General features: G+C 39.2%; 3 protein-coding genes across 3 annotated transcripts; 1 reads left to right on the forward strand and 2 right to left on the reverse strand.

Moving 5' to 3' along the window:
- Window positions 1-1,269: 1,269 nt before the first annotated feature.
- On the reverse strand, window positions 1,270-12,616 carry ppp3r1a (protein phosphatase 3, regulatory subunit B, alpha a). The gene is made up of 6 exons (XM_030771956.1): window positions 12,474-12,616; window positions 7,896-7,935; window positions 2,946-3,122; window positions 2,096-2,155; window positions 1,683-1,867; window positions 1,270-1,556 (listed from the first exon to the last, which is right to left on the reverse strand). Exons 1-6 carry the CDS (start codon window positions 12,474-12,476, stop codon window positions 1,509-1,511), a joined length of 513 nt encoding a protein of 170 aa, XP_030627816.1. The 5' UTR covers window positions 12,477-12,616; the 3' UTR covers window positions 1,270-1,508.
- Window positions 12,617-14,176: 1,560 nt separating this feature from the next.
- On the reverse strand, window positions 14,177-15,590 carry cnrip1b (cannabinoid receptor interacting protein 1b). The gene is made up of 3 exons (XM_030772867.1): window positions 15,412-15,590; window positions 14,558-14,702; window positions 14,177-14,341 (listed from the first exon to the last, which is right to left on the reverse strand). Exons 1-3 carry the CDS (start codon window positions 15,588-15,590, stop codon window positions 14,177-14,179), a joined length of 489 nt encoding a protein of 162 aa, XP_030628727.1.
- A 2,449-nt stretch (window positions 15,591-18,039) lies between these two features.
- On the forward strand, window positions 18,040-23,722 carry plek (pleckstrin). The gene is made up of 9 exons (XM_030772753.1): window positions 18,040-18,081; window positions 19,433-19,588; window positions 19,684-19,865; window positions 20,053-20,144; window positions 21,046-21,230; window positions 22,671-22,775; window positions 23,016-23,099; window positions 23,188-23,260; window positions 23,583-23,722. The coding sequence occupies exons 1-9, from the start codon at window positions 18,040-18,042 to the stop codon at window positions 23,720-23,722; spliced, it is 1,059 nt and encodes a 352-aa protein (XP_030628613.1).
- The last annotated feature ends 1,516 nt before the right edge of the window (window positions 23,723-25,238 follow it).

Below are 25,238 nucleotides of genomic sequence, written 5' to 3' on the forward strand. Positions count from 1 at the left end.
TAAAACTGATTTTCATGCTCAAAGGTAAATCTCCATGCATGCAAGCACAAGAAGCCCAGAGGTTTTTTTTTTTGTTGTTTTTTGTTTTTTTTTGTGACAGCAGATGGAGAAACGGCTGTTCTCTCTCATCAGGACAATGGCTTTTGGCACAGCCATTCTTCACCCAAACATCTGTCCTTGTTTAGAAAACGCTAATCTCATCTAAGCATAGACAAACTGAAACACATAATCTGTCAAATATCTATAATCTGAAATTTACCAGCAATCTCCTTATGATAGTTTGTGTCTTTAACCGCTGAGCCAGGAGAGGGTAAAGAATTTAACTTTTCAAATTCTACGTACACAATTTTCATGTTATGTATTCAACAGTATGTCTGCCCTGCTAACATGTACAATAGTCAGATGTGTAATTATACATTTCCCCTATTTTCCAGTGAAGGTGAAATAACAGTGCAGTTACCTCAGTCATGTAGGTATACAGGTAAAACTGTCCCCCATGGTTCCCTGCTGATGGGTTGTGTTTAACTAACATATAGCTTTGAATAAACTAGCAAACAGGAAAAATGCAGCTGGCCTTCACACTGTGAGTGTAAGAATGTCTTCAAGACTTAGGGATATTCAACTATATCTAACTTCTTTTGGTATTTAGTAGAAGATAAACATACACAGTAATGTTTCTTATGATATTAATGTGTTTAGTTTTAATTATCATTGGAGATTGTCTGAAGAGAGTAGACAACAATTAATTCCTCAATGTTTTCTTGGCATCTACCTTAATTCTAGAATCTCAAAGTCAAACGAGGAGAAAAATTACTTTCCAATAGTAAAAACATCCATAAATAAACATTTCTGTCCATCTCATTACAAAAACAGATATTGTTAAACATGATTGGAAGCTAAAGTGATAGAAACAGTCATTTTACAAAGGGTAAGATACAAAATAAAAAAACTGTGGCTGCATGAAAATCTAAATTCACTGAGAAACATAAATCATGCAATCAAAACAATTCTCCCAAATAAAGAGGATGATGATGGAGAGAGTATTCATCACTGGTTTATTGTGTATGTTCTGCTTGGCACATTGTCATTGTTTTACTACTGTACCGAACCCAAATTTCACTACCCTCATCTCTGCTGAGACACGATTCCCGCTCAAAAAGCCATAGATATACCTCTTTACAAAGACAAGGACAAAATAAATATTAAAAAAATATATAAACAATATATAAACAAGCCCACATTCTTCCTTTCCTCAACAAAACTGAGATGATCTCATCACATGACTTGCCATCCATCCCGCAATCTGAAAAAGTGCTACGCTGAGTTAGCCAGACGGGCGGGAGTCGTGCAACACTCACAGGTTGGCTTTGGAAGGCTCGTGTTGAACAAACTGGCTTCACAGAGAGAATACCTCCATTTAAATACACACAGAGGGCTTTTTTTCAGACATTGGGCAGATCTTCAGAGATGGAGAGGAAAAGCATGTGTTGTGTGAAAGTAGGAGGAGCTCACACGTCTACCACCATCTTTTTATGAATGTCAAGGCCACCTACAACCTACAGCAAGAGGAAAAAAAGCACATTTAATATACAGACACAGCTCCTTCCACTATACATATGGGAGATGACTGAATTGTGGCTGTAAAAGGTCTGTCTGCCAATCTCCTGATAATGTCGACTTACAGCACAAAACTCCTCAAACGATATTCTGCCATCCCCGTCCTTGTCTGCGTTGATGATGGTCTTATCAACGATCTGCTGCAGCTGAGTGTCCTTCAGGTTATTTCCCACCATCATCTTCAGCACTTGGAAGAGCTCTCCGTTGGAAATGTAGCCGTCCTTGTCCATGTCGTAGATCCTGAAGGCAACTGGGGATGTTCGGAGAGCAAATTGAATTTGGGGGAAAAAAACAAAAGAACAAACAAAAAAACAAATAAAAAAAAAACAAACAAAGCAAAGCAAAACAAAAAAAACAAGCAAAAGAATTTCAGTGGAAGCAGGGTAGTTTATGGTCAGTCGTTTATGTCTGTGTGTTTGTTTTACATGAGTTGGTTTTCATGACATGGGTCAGAGGTGAGGATATGATATATACTCACAGCGCAGCTTCTGTTCCTTATCTCCCTTTACACTGAACTGTGAGACCCCCTCTATAAATTCTGTCAAAAAAACCCAAAACAAAATAAAACAACAATCTACTGATAAGAGGTCATTCACCTGCAAATCGATATAGTCTCAGAAGTGCCCTTGTGTACTCTGACAAAAGTGGGCGTTTTCCGCTAATCAGTTTGACAGCATTCAGAGCTTGGCGCATAAACAGAGACAAGCTGAGGAGGCAGTGACCTGCTCTTTGTGAGATGGGATAAGATGGTTTCTGATTGTGGAACAGAACTAGCCTTCCCTGGAGACAGATGACTATGACCAAAGTCCTAAACACTTTTCCTGGTTATTGAGAACCTCATGTTAATTATGAATCGTGATTAATGTTCTGGAAAAACCAGCGGCCTTAGAGAGACCTTCTTTGAGGAAACAGTTGGTTAGCTTTTGAGAACAGATGAAGCTGCTCTGTAAAATGAGCTCAAGTTAAGTAGTGAACAAGTAATTCTTCACATTCAGTAACAGTTTGTCAAATAAAAGTATAAAATAATCTCCAGTACTATAAAATTCTTGTATAACATCTACAATGTTCTTAAAATGCCTAGGTCTTCAAATGCAAATCATGTTGGAGCAAATCACAACACGAAAATATTTAACTAATAATGCTGTGAAGACAAAGACGAAGAAAGGAGAAGAAAACGCGAATAAACTACATTATGACATTCGTAATATGGTTTGATTGCTATTCAATAATAATAGGACCAGCAATATTTATGAAGGAATGCTTGAAGTACATGCGCATTTAAGCTGTGATTAAAATACCAGGAAACAGGAGAAATGGTCCAACCATACCTTTGAAATCCACCTCCCCGTTTCCATCCGTGTCAAATATATCAATCACTCTTTGTACCAGAGGGTTCTGCTGTAACTCTGGCAAGGACATGAACTCCTCCACACTCAGGGATCCTGAGTTATCTAGGTCGAGTTTCTTAAACCTCTTCCCTAGCCTCTTAATCTCATCAGCATCGACTAGAGTGGAAAGAAAAGACGGAGACGAACAGGGTTGACAAGGGAATATAAACACATTTCGCTAACGACCTACAAACTTAAACACTCACACACACACTCACACACACACTCACACACACACATTTGGACACATGTTCATTTCAGAGTTTATAGGAATAGTAACTGACCACACCTCCTGCCTATAAACACTTCAGCTAGGTGTTTAAAAACATACACGTCAAAGCAAAGACAAGAACAAAGACTAATGAACTATTTTGAACTTACATGCGGTGGCATAGCTCTTTCCTTCAGATCGAATAGTGTTACCCATTCTTGACAATGGCTGACGCAGTGCTTTATGTGCCCAAGCCATACTGATCCTAAGTTTCTGTTCTCTCCAACAATACTAATGATAAGCCTTGGAATAACTGTTACGAAGTGTAAGCTCATTCGCATGATCACATGACCCTAGAGTTCACCACCCCCAACTCTAATCACTTCTATCTTATATCTATTAATGTTTAAACAAACTACCTAAGAGAGAGACTGAAAGAGATAGATAGATAGAGAGAGAGAGAGAGAGAGAGACAGACAGACAGACAGGGAGGGAGACAGACAGGGAGGGAGACAGACAGGGAGAGTGAGAGACACAGACACCGACACCGTGAGATCTCTTGTGAAATGTAAATAAGACAGCAGATAGATGAGGTATAGAGAGAAAATGTTTGTAAACAGAGGACAAAATATGATGAAAAGACAGAGAAAAAAGGAACCTTTCAGCACTCTTGTGTGTGTCTGTATATGCGTGTATTCCAGGTTAAGTGCACACACATGCCATAGTCCATTCCATTAATGAATAATGAAAAAAAAAAGTGTACACGAAAATGAACATGTTAGACAAGCATGTTACACATGTAGAAGGTTTACAGTAGCCACAGGCATTCCTATGCATGCCAGAGTTCTCCAGTTCTACAGAATCCATTAGGATTCTAAATGATATAGAGCAAAAAAACTCAAGGCTTAATATTATATACATTGCTGATGAGCACTGCACTTGTTTAGTACCCACGCCAATACACTCACTCACTCACTCATTTTCAAAGCCGCTTATCCTAATTAGGGTTGCGGGGGTGCTGGAGCCTATCCCACGCTCATAGGGCAAAAGGCGGGGAAACACCCTGGACAGGTCGCCAGTCCATCGCAGGGCAGACACACACACAAACACACTCAAACACACTCACACTCATACCTAAAGGCAATTTAGTGTCTTCAACCTGCATGTCTTTGGAGCGTGGGGGGAAAAATGGAGCACCTGGAGGAAACCCATGCAGACACAGGGAGAACATGGACACTCCACACAGAAAGGACCCTGGCTGCCTGGCTAGGAATCGTACCCGGGACCTTCTTGCTGTGAGGCAACAGTGCTACCCACTGCACCACTGTGCCACCTCAACGCTAATACAGACATACATAATAACATATTATGAGATATATTTTTAGAAAACTGATAAAATCACATGTTTTGAGGGAAATACTGTATCAAGTCAGGAGTGGAGATCAGATAAATTCAGTGAGACACATAAGGGGTTTGTCAGTCATTTCTGAGAAAATGAAACTCAAATTGTTTTTCTAAACACAGTCCTCATGTACATACTGGCCAGTATATATACACTTTAGTAAAATCTCATTCTCGTGATCCATACTTTGGTCATGACCTGATGACTTGAATCAGGTGTGTTAGATCAGGACTGACAGTTAAACACTCAGGTCAGCGAAGTCTTCAGGACCAGGTTGAAAAACAGTACCATAGATTTTTAAAAAGTGGCAGAGTGTTGGTAAAAAGAGAATATTGATTCAACTATACCCAGTTAAAGTCATTAACGGCCAGTCAAACAACAGCTCTTGACTGGAGCGTGTTTCCATGCACACAAGCATAAAAACAGGCCAAGCTTACAAAAGGACAGGTTATATATTTACATTTACAATTATTCATTTTGCAGATGCTTTTATCCAAAGCGACTTGCAATACAGGCAGAGTACAAAAACCAAGCAAACAGTCATTGAGATTAACATGTTGTGTTAACACCATAAAAGACACGAAGTTACACCAGAGGACAGTGTGAGTGCTGACTGCTATCATGTCAGTGGTGAGTTTTAGCTCCTTCTTACATTCTTATATCAAACAGGATAATTTCAGATAGAGGTGTTACCAAGCAACACACTCTCACAGAAACCCAAATGCTCTTATATACTGGATAATATAGAACATAGATCACAGTTCTCAAGTGTTTCTCTCCAGCTTACTCATTTTATAAGAACAATGCCATATACACACAGACACACGCACAGGTTTTTCTCCCCACAGCATTTATGACCGTGCACTAACCTTTCTAACACTGACTTACACAAGTTCTAATTCTGTTGAGGATGGAGACTAAAAACGAGGGGACATACATAAGTTATTATTTTCAGCCACAGAAATGAAAACAGGCCATTATCATAACATTCTAGACAATTATATTTAACAAATGTTCTATGGTTTGAGATAATGTAATATATTAGTCAATCCCTAATGCACATTAAGTCTCTTTATGTATCGCTACTTCGGCACTTTCTTCTCCAAAAGGGGAAGAGCTCTCCCTCTCTCCATATCTTATGTTCATATCTTTATTTAAAAAAAACTGTCCTTCTGAAACATGTCAGTGCTGACACCACTCCATTAATGAATGTGGTACGGTAGCTTGGCAGAAGAAAAACGATGGGTATTTTTAGAAATGTGATCATAGAACCCCCAACACACTGCACCACACATCACCCCCTCGCTATCCTCACCCACCCGCAGGGAAACCCCTAGCAACAAGCAAGGAAGTTCAGCAAACAGACAGGGGTTATTTTGAGCCTCTACTGACAGCCGGGGAGGGGTTCTACAGAGCGGCTGTTTTGGACATAAAAAGGTACTTATGGATTCATATGTAGGCCATTTGCATAGTGTATAAAACCTAAGGCCCTCTGGAAATCCAGAATTTAAAAGGGTTTCTTGACGTGTCTGAGATGAACACAAATAAAACAATGGGATGGCTTTACTGTGAAGCCAAGGGCTGGAACCTGGAAAGAAAGTGTCTTGGTTTGGGACAATGTTAAAATTAAAATGAACTGCAAAACTGTCATACAGCTGGGGACAACATATATTGTATCCATAACCAAATAACAAATATTTCATATTATAACATTTCATGGGATAGTCTCCAAGCTCCAACTGAACATGCAAAAAGGAATACCTCCTCGATCTGATGACATCACTGATGACATCAGCACGTTTGCTCGGGCAAACCAAGGAAATTCAACTCTTAGCAATGTTAGCAGTTAAGGTGATGCTAAACCCCCAGTTTAAGACTAGATAGGGCAGACTAGAATGGGCAGATCTGGGACTGTTGATTGTGCCATGATGTGTGAGCAGTAGTGGTTTGCTATGGATCAGGCTTTGTGTGTGTGTAAATGAGGGAGACAGAGTGGCTGTCTGGGTGGATGACAGTCTGAACAGCTGTGATTTGGAAGAGGAGAGGGGGGTGGTCTGTGGGGCTGGAAATATCCCAGACTGGTGAAGTGACTGGGCTATGTTGCAAGCCAGGGTTACACACCTGTTTATTCTTCCCTGTGAGGCTACCACCTTAACACATAATAATCCTGTGCCACACACACACTCACGAACCTGCTTTTAGCAATGCATTTTTCACTCACTATCTCCTCTTGCACACAAACACACGCACACACATACACACACACATGCGTACCCACCTTATCATAAATACTTGTAATTGTGAGTTCTTCATGCAGTTTACTGGCAAGTCTTTTGAGCTAGGGCCCATTGAGCTAGATTTGGGGGTAGTGACTTTGAAATGAAAGGGCAGATGAGAAGTGTGTGTGTGTGTGTGTGTGTAGTATTATAAAACATGTGCTGATGTTTGGGTCATGCTCCTTGGGAACCTTACAGCCTCACAGCTCATTATCAGACACCCAAACACTGCTCCCCACACTCACAGACTCTGTCTCTCATACACACACACTCACATATACACACACTCACATACACACACACTCACATACACACACACTCACATACACACACACACACAGGCACGCACAAACACAGGCACGCACAAACACACACACACAAACACACGCGCACACACCTACTCTCCCTCTCACAAACACACACACATACTCTCACACTCACATACATTCACTCACTCTCACATACAAACGCACTAACTCACTCTTGTATACACACACACACAAACATATTCATACACGCTTACAAATACACACACATCACTTAAAAACAGTGGTCTACTTGGAGAAAACTACATGGTGAAAAAGGACAATAAACTTGTCTACTCTTTCTGCTTTTCACATATTCTGGTCCACTTCTTCTGCCTCTCCTTGTTTGGAAAGGTTTGATCGTATGAAGCAAATTTGGAGACCTTAAAGTTCAGGACACTGGGGGGCATGAAACTAATTAAAACAGAGTAACACTACTAAAAATAAGCTCAGCTCCCTTGCAGCTCTGCCCATGACCTTCATATTTAAGGCAGAGAATTTTTAGCTTGTGCATTGAAAGGAACTCCTATCCATATCTGTTAGCCACCCCAATGCTACACTCCAACCCTCTACACAGGCACAGTCTATATCTCCATCATCATTTTACATGTAAAAATGAATCTTTTCTGTGACAAATGAATGATCTGAACTTTTACTGCAGTGAAAGAAAATGTCACATTGAACCTTAATACTTACAATGTGAGCACATTTCCAATGGGTAACTCGCCTCGTTTCCCTAGGAGAGAGGAAAACAGAAATTTGTTTTATGAGATAAATCTCACAATTAAAGTCACACCATTTTTAATAATAAAATAAATAAAATAATAAAAAGTTCAAAGTGGTAATCCCACAGGCTACTCTAATTTGACAGGACCTGTTCACAAAGCGTACTGTCCTGAGTATACAGACACAAATTAAAAGCAGAGAAGCCCGCCTGTCACCATTTGTTATTTGACACTGGCCATTATTCTGAACACCAGTGAGAGAGAAAATAGTGTAAGAGGTCACAAAGTCACCATGTGTACCAAAGGTCATTAAGACTCTAACACCACAGTTCACTAATGTAGTTTCTACACTGAGGAAATGAGGGCTGAGACATAAGAAAAGCCTCAATAAAAAAACAAACAAAAAAATCCCAAAAAACTGTTTCCCAGTTTTTGAAACACAAAAGACCTGTGGACAGCATTTATCTGAGTTACGTTGCTTTTCCAAAATCTATCAGAAAGGTGATCACAAAAATCACTCTCTCTACACTTACAACATAATCACTCCCATGTCTCTGCCTTCTGGTTGTTACATTCTGAGCTCAAACGCTTTGCTTTCATTTCATTCAAAACAAAATGCTAAACTCCACAGCCCCAGGCACAGAACATCTCTGATACACACACACACACACACACACAGCTATTCTGATTTATTATTTATAGCTTTCCTCTCCATCCATAAGTTCACAGGCCCATATTCAGCATGCTCTCAGCTGTGGGGTCCCCTGACTAAGCTTCTGAGGTGCTCTGCTAAGTCTGGTGTTTTCCCTTATCCCTGCCCCTCTGTTCCACCACTCAGATCTGAATTCAGCAGCACGGTGTGTACCCAGCATTGGCCTGGATGAGTACAGAACAGTGTGGGCTCTGTGGAATGTTCCTTCTGCTAGCAGTGAAAGGGGGGAAGGTAGGTGAACTAACTACTAACACTGATACCCCACACCCCCCGCCTTGGTCCGGCTATTCAGCCTCCTCACTCTAGAGAGAGAGGACTTGTCTGCTAGGCTACACAGAGAGAGAGAGAGAGAGAGAGAGAGAGAGAGAGAGAGAGAGAGAGAGAGAGAGAGAGAGAGAGAGAGAGATGTGAGGGTCTATAGGGGATGCTGTGATTCCAGAGGCAGGGTACACATGCCTCTGTGATGCCCACAGATGACACACCACTAATTAATCAGACTACACCTCTAGGCCAGTTGCACTATGACACACACACAGCATACTGCAGACCTCCAGTCTAATGGGCTTTAGACCCTGGATCATAAAGGTGTCAGACCAAATGTATGGAACATGCTGATGAATGCAGTGATGGGATGGAATGGAGATGAGCCAGTTGTGGACACGTTACTCTCTACTCTCATGTCGGAGGTATGGGGCCATCTCAGGCCGAACCCATTACGGGTGAACATATATAGAGACTGACATTTTCAGACCGATCTCTCTGCTCTGTGTGAATTTAAATACTGCTGTCCCCTTCAGACATTTAACAGGCTTATTAGCTTTTGACTTCTTATTATGGTTAACCTGATTAAGTTTAATGTTACTATGATTTTGTCAGTATTAAAGCTCTTTACTGTATTGGAAAAATGTTAATTGCATCTTAAAACAAAAAAGTACTGACTTAATCTGAATGGGATTGTGGATACAGGATTATTATGTGTCTGAGGAAATCCAATTGTCAGGCCTCCACTGCATCCCAGTGACAGGGAGAGTTGGGATTGGGGACACTGCTGTACCCTCTGACTGGATGAGACACTGGGGCACCGTCAGAACCAGTCAGAAAAATAAGTAACATGGGCCAGTATGAGTCATTAACAAACAGTTATCAAAACAGGGGCAATTAGAACTATCATGGGCTATCTATGTTTCAAGCAGTACAATCATGACGGTGAGGACAACAACAATTATTTTTATTATTATTGCTGTTATTATTTTTTGTCATTTGTAGTATTAATTAGCTCAAATGCTCTCTGGACCAGTGCAGTAAACTCTCCATTAATATGAACAAGTCTGGTGTAATGAAACTAACAATGTTAGTGCTGTTCTATGGCTGATGGTTTGAAATGGGCTCATTAAGCCTTGTTTTGGGAGGTACCTTTCAAATGGAAATGAACCATTTAGCAAGAAGACTGCCATCTGAAAAGACCCAGAGACAAAAGGCTCCCAAACACTGCATCCTTAACTCAGGGTCAATTAGACCAACCAAACACACTCTCTACATCCAACACTAAGTTAACATTTTTAACGAGCCTACCAGGTCTGACAATGCATGGACTAATTACAACAATGGAAAAAAAAAGAATACTGAAAACACAGAATATGAGGACTTTTTTCACCTGGACACATCTTCTCCAATGATGCTGATTCTTACAACATCATCATTTTCTTTATAAAAATCTCTGTGATGATCTCTGACCAATCACAGTGAGGCAGACAGAGTACACAGGGGAGTCCATTTGACAGTGAGCTCATTAGATTCAGAGTTAAAGGCAGTAGTAGTAGGGGTTTCTCTAACCACAGCAAAACTTTAATTCATTAAAATCAAAGACTGTGAGTTGGACACATGACTCATTTTAACAATTATGGTACAGAACACCTTTGGCAATGGACAGATTCCATTCTGTAATTACTGTCATTTCATGTTGTCTAACAGTCCAGCATGACAAATATTTCAACAAGCAGTCTTATCTTCAGTTTGAGCCACAGTTTCACAATGCAGAAGATTTAGGTGCAGGGCATGACTGTCTCTGAGCATGTCAATGGTTCACACTAATTCCAGAACACAAATGTGCATAAATTAATCTCTGAATTAACATATTAATGGTTCTTGAAGAGCTGCAATGGTACAGCAAGTGTAACAGGAACAATATCATTATTTGTAATTACTGAGTTCCAGATGGCACTGAATTCACTCTTCATGCATTTGTTTATGCAGTGGAACATTCATGCATATTAGAGACAAGGCGCTGGGTGCCAGGGCCTCATATCATTTAAATACGGAGTGATGAGGCTAACGAATGTGTTCTGTACCCTTCTTCAAACCCTTCTGTAGACTTTTCAGTTTCTGCAAGGTTACAAGGTTGTTCTGCTCCAGAAAAAGGCATGAACTGTGCGTCTTTGTTGACAAGTTTATCTATAAACGCTGAACCCCACACTGACCCGGAACGGTTCCTCACAGTCACGCCCTCATTTCTGCTACAGTTACATCTTACATCGATTTACATCAACATATCTCCATACCTGTTTCATGGACACATATACAACTACTTTTTCTTTATGGTCGCCGTATTTTGTGAAGTATGGAATTTGTATCTTTATTCCTTTATGTTTATGAAGAGGATACTCTGTTAAACTGTAAGAAACACACTAAGGTATGCTTGCTTGTGTGTCTAGCTTAGAGCCAGTCGAAATGCTGGCACAGAGAAATGTTCTAATTAGCGTAAAGACAGTAAATCCATGCAGTCAATAGAAAAGAGGAGGCAGGATCGTTTTCATTAGGGGCAGAACATAAGGAAGGTGCGCTCCTCCAAAAGCTCTAACGGTACAACACAAAGAGGGGCGCAACTAACCTGCTTGATTAAATGGAAAAAAAGTGATGCATGATTAGCCTCTTGTAAAGTAGCATCTCGTCCTAGAGCTTAAGGAGAAACAGGGTCTATGTTGGTCCACTATGACTAAATTAAGTAGTTGTAAGGTTGTAAGTATGTGTTTTATGTGTGCTAATAAATTCTTATCCAAGTCTGTCAAACTCATAAACATTTAAGAGTCTTCGATGAGTAAACAAGTCGATACAAACATCAAACTGATGAATAATCGAAAAAACAAGGCCTCTCTTCCATGTCTTACAGGAAAATTATAACGTCTGAAAACACCTGTTGGGGTAAAAACTACTATGTTCGATTAGAGTTCTTTGGGTTGCCATCCAATCGAGCAGCTCCTGCCTGCATCGCCGAGGCCTGTGGCTTTGAATTACACGGTCTACTCACCGAACAGTGGCATGTCAATATTAACAACAACGAAGGAAACGCAATACGTAAAAGTAACCGCGGTTATAAATGTAATAAAACTAAGTTTGTATCAGTATTAAGGGTTATTCCATGTGATGTGATCAAAGCTTAGTCTGAAATATTGTTGCCAAAATATAGTCGATCATTTCTTGAAGCAGTTACTCTCTAAGAATCGTGTCAAGTTGAAACGACAGCCGAGAGTGTGTCAATTACAGTTCGCTCATTGCATTAGGGGAAAAAAAAAAAAAACTTTTAAGCAAAACGGCCAGGTAGTGCACAGCTATATAAGCACCAGTAAAGATTAGCAACATCAGCCATAAATTGACAAGGAAATACACCTCTCTCCAGCCCAATTAGTCGTCTGGTTTCATTTTGTAATCCAATATGCGCAGAGTAACGCTTTAATGTAAAAAAAAAAAAAAAAGAAGAAATCTATGACCCTATACAAAATTTTAAAAAAGTAGCTTTATCAAGATTTGTGTAAAACATTTAAGATATCAATGTCTACTCACCATTTTGCTGGTTGCGCGATGTAATGCCTTTCCGGATATGTACAACAACAAATACAGGCAAACCACGGCAACAACCAGAGTAAGGTCTTTTATCTCGCGGCAAAACGCACGTTTTATTTGTGAGACATATATTTGGGTCGCTATCTGCTTTGCTGCCCGATGGTTTCACTGCAGTGACTCCAGGGAACCCACAGGGAGGGGTCGGCAAAGCGGAGGAGGTTCGCTAGGATAGGAGGAGAGCGGTTGAGGGGAGAGAAAAGAGGGGAGGTGCTATTGGTCTAGTACAACTCATCCGGGTTCTGTTCGAGGCTGTGCGTCCTCACAATTCCGTAATGCAGAAGTGCACCCCACAGTGGAGCTAAGCAGTATTTTTCTGCAAGGAGATCAATATAAGGCTGTGCTTACAGTAAAGACACTTTTATTGATAGCATATAATATCTTTGTTAGGTTATTTAAACACCGAACAAGAAATATCTTTGTGTGCAAGAATTAATGTTCTTAAACTCACAATCACTCGCCTCTCCTGACATTCTGCATTAACATGGCCTGCAGTTTTAATGGCCTCCAACAGGCGATGCATCCTAAAAAGTAATCCAAAACAGCAAAATATATACAGACAAATACCAAATACATTCTAAAATCCAGTGCACTCTCTCTCTCTCTCTCTCTGTCAATGTTAGACCTGGATAACACATACATTCCGCGGGATCTTGGCTGATTTGGCGAATCATATCTGGGATTACTGTCGTTTTGAGGTTTTAGCAGGGTTAGTACAGCAATGCCACCTGCTGGGATGATTATGTAAATGCACACAGGTAGCTTTGTAACTCTAAAACCATAGGAAATAGTTTTATAATTCAAAAAGAACATCTCTGAAACCACAGATTAGAGTAATTCCCAAAAACCAACAGTTTTATTTATTTGTTTACATCATTTGTTTTCAATTAAATTCATTTAAATACTTAAGATAATCATACAAAACAAACATTTTCCCTCATCATTCCCATCTTAATTAATGAGGTTTATTTTGCATAAATCCATAAAAACTACTCTTTCCAAAATACTGCTCAACACACTGAAACAAATGTAATAAAATTACAACAAACATGATAAAAACACAAGTCTGTAAAAAGTTAATGTTTACAATTTCAGTACACCACCACTCTTCAATTAACACTAACAGTAGATATGCTACAGCAGCTGGTAATTCTGCAGAATTAGTAAACATAGAAAAGATTGTCACATTTATTTGTTAAATCTGTAAACACTTATGAGGAGAGTTACGCTCATCCTGTTTGTGCTTTTCAGAGGTAGAAAAACACAAAACACACACACACACACACGCACACACACACACAGAGCTAAAAATGTCATAAAACAAGAAACAACAAAACAGGTCAGCAGCTTCCAACTTGGTGCCTTTGCTTTGTGGCAGTGGCTGCGTATGGGCCTCGTGGCCACAGGATGGTCATCCTTAATCAAAACTTGTTCACTCATGGTATAGTAACATATACAGACATCACATGTGAACCTGACTGAACATTTAAAGACTACATATATGACTATTTCACATTTGATTTTATAAATATTTTTTTATGGCTTGATCAGCATTCCCAACAGGGCGGCATACTTGCTGGTTTACACTGATGGATTCTACAGTCTAGGTTTGGATTTGATCCAGAGGCCGCTGTACAGACTGCCTCTCACATGAACATTTCCTTATTGATCCACATCAGGGTGCGGGTCTCGTTCGGTTTGCATTCATACTCAATGCTGTTAAAACTGTTTCCCCACTGGCAATGGTCCCTCTTATTGTAGTTATAGTACTTCACCTGCCACACCGTCTCAAAGAGACCAGCCTCAGTAAACTGTGTGGAAACACACAAAAGCATGTTAATTCAAATCTAATAGACTTTTTATTTTTCCTAGAGGTTTGTATGGCTTCTGAATCCAACATTTTAAATGATCTTGACTTATTTGTTTTATTCTTTAAACTTGTAAATTAATGGTACCATTAACCATTCTTGAACGCGCATTCCTCTTAAAACTAAAAAAAAAAAAGCATAATGTGATAGAGTGTTCACCTGTATGCTGACTTGGACTGGTTGTCTCTCTCCGCTTTTGGTGTGTGCAACTCCCTCTGTGTCATACTGACCCGTGTACACGACAGACTGGGGGTCTTTTGACTGCTGCTCCAAGGGAAAAGTCACCCCACCAACAGTCATGGTACTGTAGGTTTGAAAATTTCATTTAATTTAAATATCATCCAGGAAAACATATCAAATCTTCTTACACATTTCTCCGATTGTCCCTGCTTGAATACTTCTAGCAAATAAAACTGATCGTCTTCCTTAGACATGATCTTCCTCCGGTTGTAGTCAGTGTACAAATGATTGGCTCAGCAAGATGTCCCTGAAAGATTGTCACATGATTGTGAAGATCACATTCAAAAGAACAACAACCAATATGAGGACAAGAAATTTGAACACATGGCTCCAGGCTATGCCAAAGGTTAAAGGTTGGCTTTGTTGACAGGTCACGGCAGTCTTCGGCTGTCGGACATGGTGAACTGCCTTAATCTGCCGTGGATTTGGCTGTCCGTGAAGAGCTCGCAATCTGGCCGCTCGCTCTGTTAGACTGTACAGTTTTCTTTAATAAATTAAGACACATAGCACTCTACCAGAATCGTACCGATTATATAAGAGGCAATGCTATGATAAACACACATCTAGAATATAATAATGATGGGAGTAATACATGATTGACCATTCTGTGTCCTGGTTCTGAAGGTTAACACAGCTAATGTGTGTCTCAGCAAGGCTTTCAACTATTCACTCTGCCTTCCATGATGAAAATATTTGCAAAGACGACTGTTTTCATAGAGTTATGGATATACAGGCAGTATAGTTTAAATATAGGTTGCATCCTGCATACTTACGTTGCCTGAACTGCGCCGGGTTTAACGACCACGTCAATTTTGTATTTCGTTCCAGTGAGTAATTTTATTGTTCTGCTCTGACCAAATCTTGTCCCATCCGATTTGAAAAACACTGGACCGTTATTTGGTGTCGTTTTCAAGGAAACGCCTATTTTTATTAATTGCGGAACATCGGCCATTCTCACACACGACGTTGGTACCTACTCTACCGCTTGGTGATGCGAGGTCCTCAGGTGTGAGAAATAGGTCACGAATTTCAGGCAAAACTAAACGGAGATAGCATTGTGACGCGCATCCATGACTAACGGAGAAAAAAAGGTTTAGGAAAACACAAAACGCGCGCGCGTGCACATAAACGGCCCCGTTGCTTTTTTCTGTTCCTGCCTGTAATCCTCTACACAAGGATTAGTCTATAGAGGTTGGATCACCACGTGCATGTGTGCCAGTCTAATGGGATAACAGAGGGAAGGCATGCTCTTACAACGCAGTTCTTCCGCTCTCACATGGACAATATGTTTTATAAGACTTTGATTCACATTCATTATTTATAATTATATGCACATCATTAAAGCACAACAGCAGGACGAGAAAGTATGATGTTCGTTGTATATTACTGCTGGTGTCATCATCAGTCATCACTCATGACTTTCAAGCTCTTTTTTCAAGTTTCAAGCCCACTTTAAAGTGTTCATTAACAGCTACAGAGCGCCGCGAGGACGGTCTCAGTTCACAATACTATACAATCCACAGGTAGCCAAAATAAGGGGGAGCAACAGTTCCAGTGTCTTAATCGTGTGCTGGGTCAACGCAGGCCTCTACAGCTATTCCATGATTTGGTGTTTTGTTGAACAAGCCCCCCCCCCCCCCCCCCCACGAGTGTCCACCTGTGTTAATATCTCTGGCTGCTCAATTCAGAATCTTCAAGATCTTTTTTTTCGCACTCTGGCCAGTCAAATACACTATTTATTTTCAAGTTATGACAGACAAAACAAACAGGACCAAATTTGGATCGACCCATGGTTTTATGTGGTTTTCGTGCCCACACGAACTATTCAGTGATAACTCATTCCCTGTAGATGGCAGTATTGTCATGTGGGAAAAAATCAACGTCATCAGTGTAGACATGCCCAGCTGTCGGACGTCGATGTGGAACATAGTCCATAACAGAGTTGGTGGAATCCTTCCCTCTTGGGAGTTTGTGGCTTGTGCCACACACACACACATGAATTTCTCTATATTTTTACAACAGGATGAAGGATGATTCATACGATCACATTACTTTTTACTCCACTTCTCATTAGACCAGTGCCCGTGTGGTTTGCACCTTTTTATAAAGTGTAATAAAGTGGTTAAGCACTGCAGCCAGGCCGTATCACATTATGTTCCTGTCTTTGAGCTTCTCAGCAGACTGTTCTTCACGAAACTATCTGACACTTGCAATCAGCTGATTCTGACTGTCTTGTCCAATGTCAACGCGTGGACATAACTTTGAAGGAGTTTTGACTATAGCCAAACCCAGACGATGTTGTCTTTCTCTCAGATGTCTCTACTAACCCAACCTTAGCGGCTGTTCCTCATTAAACATTACCAAGTTCAGCAGTCTTTACCTTGTACACTGTCTCCAGCAATCAACTCTGTTCATAGTCCCTGCAGTCCCGTCCTCTTGAGATGTCTTCCTCTGGCCACTGCAGGTAAAACACTGGCTGACTGGGCCTCCCAAGCATCGTTATACCTAACACCAAGCCTAATGTGATGTTAACTGCGAAAAGAACTCAGGAACTGGAGCTGTGTGGAATTTCATTTACTGAAATGTTTCCTTTGTTTTGGTAGTTTACTGGTAGCTGTGACGGAATTTAAAAAATTAAGTGACTAAATGCTCGCTGAAATGATTTATGGTTACAGCAACACTGTATAATATGTGATGAAAATGAAATTCATTTTAGTTCTCTGTCACAGTTCATTTGATTCCTCCAACTGTCAAACATGTTTCTAATAATTAAACAGCTCTTACACACAGCCAAACGTTTTGCTGTTGTCTGTTTGTGCAGTTCTCTCATAACACTTACATTTGTATCAGCACCAGAGGAATGTGCTGGGGCCCTAAACAGCACCTTCTTTTTTTTTCCAATTTATACTTGTTATGTCGCACTAAAACCACAACTACCCATGTCTTGGCCGCAGGTGTTTCAACAGTTTCCTGTGAAACGAGCCTTTTCTTCCTCGGTCTGTTCTTGAGTGTTGACATGAAGTTTGAAGTTTGTAACAAACAGTTTGAAATCTGAATTCCACCATAAACGCAGTCAAGTTTCAATGTCAATGTCAATGTTTAATACACTTTAAAAAAGGAAGGCTGTTGAGAGGAGTTCAGTCACCATCACGTTTGACAAAAGGATGCATCACAAAGACTTATAGCCCTGCCTACATTTGTCATGTGGGCTGAACAGAGCAGTAAAATTGCTCGGCCATACCCCTTTATGACATCTGCAGAACTTCCCTATCACAAAGATCTGTCAAAAGGTCGTAGGAGCGATGACCACAGCACTTCCTGCAAAGAGCGTTGTGCTATAAAACACCACTCCCCAGAAGAGATCTTTAGCGTTTAAGCCATCAAAAGCAGCAAACGACTGAATGGAGCCCAAAACAATCAGAGAGGGCTACCTGGTTAAAAAGGTAAGGATTTATTACAACAATGATCTATTTCTAATATACAATTACAGATTTTCATATGAACGCCCCTGTGATCAATGAAAATGATGCTATGTTGATGCTATGTGATGTTTCGTACAAGATCAGTTGTATGTGGCCAGTCCTTTCAAATATGTCTTTGTTTTGAGCAGATAGCAGCTCCATTACTGTTAAAATGTCGTTGCCAATATTTATTTTTCATTTATTTCAACACGCATTTAAACATCCTTCTGAACATATCTTGAACAAATTTTATCTATTTATATAAACATATGTTAAGGAATAATCTGAATTTTTTCTTTGATAGCACCTGTGATACAACATAAATGTTCTGCAAATTACCTTTAATGGGACTTTTAACAAGTCTTTCCATGGATTGTATTAGTTACTTTGCAGGCAGACTGTCCTTTTCTGACCTCAAATTGTTTCGGCCATGAGTCAGACTTCTAAATTTATGGCCAGATTAAAATAATCACCCTAAAATGACGGAAATAACACTTAAGTGTTATTTTAACACTTTAGTGAGTAACATGCTAGTGACTAACATGGATAAACAGGGTCACAGGGGGCTGATGTTTAGTCCGGAATCAATACTTCTTCTTTTTTTTTTCCAGTGTTGTAATGAAATTATCTGCACTTCTGCTTTGGCAGGTGTAGCTGAAACTCCTTTTGCTTTTGTGCAAAGAAAGCTTACCACAGTTCTCAAATTCAACACTCTGTCAAAGAATTATCAATTATCGATTCTTTGATAAAGTTGCTGTTGCAGAGTCCATACCAATAGGTTCTCTTGTTACACCACACACAAAGAGTTCTTTTCCTAATCTTTGAAGACCATTATATTTTCAGATTTATTCAACTTAGTGTATTCAACATAAACTAGCAGTTAGGGAAAAGAAACAAAGCTATGTAAAAGATGTTTCCTGGAACCATTGCTGCACATAGTTGTTATGGAAAAGGAGAGGATTGGGGTTTTACAGCTTCATGAAATGAAAATTAAATAAATGTTCCACAGAGATGAAGTGGGATGAAGTGAAAATGAAAAAGACTGAAGTTTAGTCAGTGATAGTGACCCTCACCCCGTATTAAACCACTACCTTTATTTATTTATTTATTTATTTATTATGTATTGGTCTCAGTTCTACCGATATATGCGTATTGAACTCCCTCTGCAGGAACGGGCAAGGCCGGTATGAACTAACCTCTTCTCAGAAACACTGGCAAAAAATAGCAGCCAGTGTGCCAGTGCCCTTATCAGACTGCTGATGCCTGCATTTCAGAGAATTAGAGAAGAGAACTGTGTTTTTCTCATTGCTGGGTTTTGATCTGCCTTCTCCAGGGAACCTTGCTCAATTCATGGAAGGTTGTGTGGGTGGTGTTAGCAGATGATGCGGTGGAATTTTATAAGAAGAAAACAGACAAAAGCCCCAAGGGCATGATCCCTCTGAAGGGTGCTGTGCTGACCAGTCCCTGCCAGGATTTTAACAAGAGAACGGTAAGAGACATGGCAAATGTAAACTTATTTTATACCCCAGCGTCAGTTTTTGGTGGATTTCTAAAATAATAATAATAAAAAAAAAACTTTACCAGTTAGTGTTCAAACTCAGCACATCAAAGAACCAGGACCATTTCTTCCAAGCCACTCACCTGGAGGACAGAGAGGTCTGGATTAAAGACATCAAGAGGGCCATCACCTGTCTACAGGGGGGCAAAAAGTTTGCCAGGAAGTCAACCAGGAGGTCCATTCGTCTACCAGAATCAGTGAACCTGAGGTACGGTTTTATGAGACCGAGAGCACACTGAGACAGAAAGAATAAATCAACAGGGGAAAAAAGAAACCAAAAAAGCAATAAAACAAGTTATAATGAGTGCATCTTAGAAATGTGTTGTGAAAGTCGTAATTTATCTAGATTTTACGTATGTAATTTATTGATTGCTTTGGTTTCTGTTTCTTTGAAGTGAATTGTACGTCTTGATGAAAGATCAAGACACTGGAGTAAAAGAGTTGAGACTAGAGAAGGAGAAGAAACTCTACAATCACTGCTTCACAGGTATGATACTGGCAAGACACATTAAAAAAGGGGGTTAATTGTCAGATACTGGCATAAATGAGAAGGAGTTGCAGATTACATTTACATTTATTCATTCAGCAGACACTTTTATCCAAAGCAACTACCAAGAGAGGCAGAATACAAACCAAATATTACTGATATTGGAGAAAAAGTCACCAATTAAAAAACATGTGTGAACAGTATTCTCTCTAAATGAAATAAAAAAATCTGCTTGTGGAAACATGTAATAAATACACAAAGGTAATGATCTGGCTTAAACTGCTATACATCAGTAGAATTAAAACACAGCAGAAGCATATAAATACACACAGCACAAAAAAGACAGAAAATGAACAAATTCTGATGATTTTTGACTTACTCTTTAAAATAGTTTATATAACACAAAAATAAGGGACAGTTGATAAACAGGCAAAACAGTGCCTAACAATGTCTGCATAAGAATGAATACATTTAACAAGCAGTTACTGTCTAATAACACTGGTAACATAATGTACATTTATAGTAATGATGGATGCATTATAATGTAATGCATGGCTTAGAGACTGTAGAATGAGAAAAACTACACGAAACAAAACAAAATATTCGCTTGCTTTTTTTTCTGGTTTTTTTTTGTTTGTTTGTTTTGTTTTGTTTTGTAGAATTTGCTACTGAGGCATAGACTGTTGGAGGGCATTTTAGGAAGTTCATGAATGTCTGGTCTCAAACAGTCTGAAAAGTAACAGAGGCACTGCTTCAAAAACAGACTTCATTGAGTATTTTCCATTATTGTCATTCACTGTACATGTATGTAATGTTACTGATTTTAATATTTCACACATGGGGTTTCACTGTTGGTGCTGGATATGACTGTTAAGCTTTTCTTGTCTTCTGTCCCATGCAGGCAGCACAGTGGTTGACTGGCTGATCTCCAGTCAGAAAGTGAGGAACCGAGCAGAAGCCGCGATGCTGGCTACTGGACTGCTGAATGAGGGCTACCTGCAGCCAGCTGGAGATCTGTCCAAAGATGCTGCCGAGTCGACATCAGAATCCGCCCTGCTGGATCAGACAGACGCTCTCTACTATTTTGTGAGTGAACTGACACAGCCAAGGGTTAATATAGCAACATCTCTGCTTTACTGTGTCGGTCCCTCATTTTGCTTTAGTTTTCAAACTATTTTAGATGGATGATATGGGCTTGGGTGTGATTCTCTAATGCTCTTGAGCACAGACGTGGAGGGGGGAAAAACACCAAAAACGCTTATTTGTGTGAAAGCAATGATAGCTTATCTTTGATCCCTTAAATGAAAGTGAAAATCACTCATTAGAATACTGATCTGAACTGTACTTAGAAATCAAGTATTCATTGAATGTGTTTAAATTAAATGTAACCAATCCCTTTTCTTCTGAAATTTTTAGTTTTCTTCTGACCTTTGAGGTTTTCCTCAATGAAACTTAATCTATATGGTACAGTTAGAGGTGTGATTCGAAAGATGTAATGTTACTTTGTGTAGCTCGCAGTTTATTTCAATTCCTTAGGTTAAATTGGGCAAAGAAAACTTTTTCACAATAATGCAGAGAACAAAAGATCCTAACTTATCTTAGATCTTAAAAATCTTAAGTTATGTTTGGTGTTCCAAAGTCCCAAAGCTGATACGTTGGCTATGACTAGCTATAAATCTTTAGAGATTTAGAAGTTATCACCACCAATTGTGCTACCTTTGCAACATTAGCTAGCACTTTAGCCAATCCAACTAGCCAATAAAAACTCAGCCTCTGCTTATCTTAGCGACACTAGCAGTCAGTCAGAACATCTTTTTAACTAAGCTGGCCAGTGAGTAGATAGCCAGACAGCCAGCTGGTTTGAACAGAGATGTTTTAAGAACAATATCAGTTTCCTTCAGATGACCGGTCGCTAGACAGCTAGCAAGCAATTTAATTAAAAGGCATGTCATAAACATGAGAGTCGTTTTGCATTCTAACTTCTGTATGTGTGTGTGTGTGTTTTTCACACTTCAGCTAAGACTGTTTCATTTGTTCAAGCTAAGCTGCTTACTTGCATGCTTGCCTGCTTACAAAACAAGTTCACATAGCTCTACTGTCCCGATGAACATAACGTTTTTATTTTCTCCTCCCCAGGTTTATTTTGTAGATAGTAATGAAGTCTGTCAAAGGAAACACACTAGATCAAAAGAAAATATTTTATTTTGAAAATGTGGTTAAGTGAAAAGGAAAGCCATTAGAAATAATATCAATACTTGTGTAAACTACAGATATACCCATATAAAAGTTCAGTGCTTTTTTTTTTTTTACTTTTTTTACTTCATACCACTAGGTGTGAGCTTCATTTTCTATACGAGGACATAGCAAAACACAATGGAAACCTATCTTTAGTTACCATATATACATATATATATATATATATATATATATATATATATATATATATGGATGGATATTGATGGATTGATTGACTGAGACTGATTGATTGATTGATTCGTTTTTTTGGGGGGGGGGGATGAATGGCAGGCTGATAGTGGCTTCTTTTGTGAAGGCTACTCCAGTGATGAAGATGTCATTGTGAAGGAAGAATTTAGAGGGGCGATAGTAAAACAGGGCTGTCTACTGAAGCAGGTAGGAAACATCACCGTGTTTTTTCGCTTTGATTTTAACGAGGTACTTTGATTTGGAAATGGAAAACAAGCAGTGTCTGAAGACAATTTATATGCGCAGTATAAAATTTCAAAAGAAAAAAAAAATATAATGAACAGTTTAATTCTGATTGCCCAGCATTTTGTGACTATGTGTGAACTGGAATAAAGAAGAAAGAAATAAAAGAGAAAAAGTGGACTGAAGCTTGCTGTTTTTTGTCAGGGTCATCGTCGGAAAAACTGGAAGGTGCGAAAGTTCATCTTAAGAGATGACCCTGCATACATTCACTACTATGACCCTGCGAGGGTGAGGCGTTTTTCACTTAAACAAAGATTATGGTACTGGAGCCTTTACCCATACATCACATGGGACTGATTTCCATCTTCTCTTTAAGGGTGATGACGATCCTCTTGGTGCTATTCACTTACGAGGATGTGTGGTGACTGCAGTTGAATACGTTCCAGATGGTAACATATAACGATCTGTACATTTACACACATAACCAGTGTGCTTTGTGTGACCAATGAAAATGAAGCTAAAATACAAACTTTTAATGTCATTTATTGCATGTGTCGATACATATACTCTGTGTATACTTTGAAACAATTAACATGTGCATTTGATGATGTCAGAGGAGGTCCAGCAGTAGCTCCATTTGTACTCTTAAAGGACATATAAAAAAAATTATCCTAATTATAAAAGATATTTTCAGTTTCCTTCTTTCTTTCTTTCTTTCTTTCTTTCTTTCTTTCTTTCTTTCTTTTTTTTTTAATCTGTTTTATAATCCAGCCAAAAGGCATGAAGTGGATGGAAATCTCTTTGAAATTATCACCTCAGATGAGACACACTATTACCTGCAGGCAGCCACTCCTGAAGAACGCAAGGACTGGATCAAGGCTGTTCAAAGTGTGGCTAAGTCTGGAAAATAGCCAGAAAAGACTAAAATAATCCCCAGTTTTCACCATAAGGTACAAAACACTTTTAGTTTTAAGGCATTTGGTGCATGCTGTTCATAAAAAATCTTTATTTGCTTTATATTAAGAAAGATTGCTTTTGCCATATATCCTGTAAATGTTAATTGGCTGTACCTAATGTTAAACTTAAGTTAAATAACTCACATTTTTTGCCCTTTCTAAACAAAATAGCAAAAACACAGAGAGGATGAATGTAAACATGAACCATACATGAACGGCTCAGTAAAATGGCAGCGCTTATCTGCTTGACAGAAACTGACCAGAGTTGAACCAAATCGAACTGAAACTATTAAAAACGAATCTATGAGCAACAGATACTTCCTGTTCATTCTACACCATGACAGATCATATCCTGTTAGTCAAATTTAGTGTCTGCTTGTGGTGAACAACAGGCTAGGAGTGGGTAAACTGTATTCTGATACCATGTCTGTCAGCAGCCGAAGATCATACACATGTCATTTACAAAGACCACTAATTATTTTAGTTCTCCACCTTGACAGCTAACTCATCTCTATACTTAAAAAATGTAGAGATGAGTTTAGCTTTTTTTTTTTTTTTAAAGTCCCTTTATAGTTCAAACAAGAGAGCAGAGTGCACTGTGTTCGTGAAGAGTAGACTTCGTCAGGACTTTGTGGTATCTGATGTATACAATTCAGCCATTACATACTGTATTTGCATGACTGTAGTGTTTGAAAGAAAAGGGGGCCCAGGGGGCAGAGGGTGGGGGGAGAGAAAGTGACACAAAACCAAAAACAACAACAAAAAAGGAGAGGTTACAACATTTTCATCGGTCATACCAGGCAATGAGTTTCACAAAGAGACTGTGTAAAACTAAATAACTTTTCTTTTCTGATGTAAAGGCCAATACAGCATCTACATATTGAAAATACTATGCCACATAGATTTCTGTAAGAGACTGTGACTGTTTTAACAATTAGCATTTGTATTATGGGTCCAAAAAGTTAATGTGAGATCATTAAAGAATACTTTGATATAATTATTGCTTGTTTTTCTTCATAAAATCAGTGCTATGAGCTTGTTGCTCTGGGGTATTCCAAAGGAGAGTTTTCTATATTAATTTTCCCAAATGTATTGACATATTTCATAAATTGCTATTTATTTAAAGTAGATGTAAATGTTCACCCTGATCTCTCTTAAACGTTATTTAAGCTGACCTCTATATAGCGGTGTATTTGTTGTGTACATTTTGAAGCGCAGTGAATTTATCAATGGATAACGTGCTTAGGTTCACCAAGTGAAAAATAGCTTGCCATCATCTCTTTAAGAACAGTGGGTTACAACAGGTCCCAGGTACTGAGAATGATCGAAAAAGTTTTAAAACTAGCCTGTGCCTTTGGACAAGAATGCCTTATGCTTTTAAAATAATTTTCTATCACCACTTAGAACAAAATCACCATCCTCGAATGCTAAGCCAGTGCAGGAAATGAATGGTAAAATTGTGTTTCATCGA

This window comes from Chanos chanos, chromosome 4, assembly GCF_902362185.1.
Source record: "Chanos chanos chromosome 4, fChaCha1.1, whole genome shotgun sequence".
Lineage (NCBI taxonomy): Eukaryota > Metazoa > Chordata > Actinopteri > Gonorynchiformes > Chanidae > Chanos > Chanos chanos.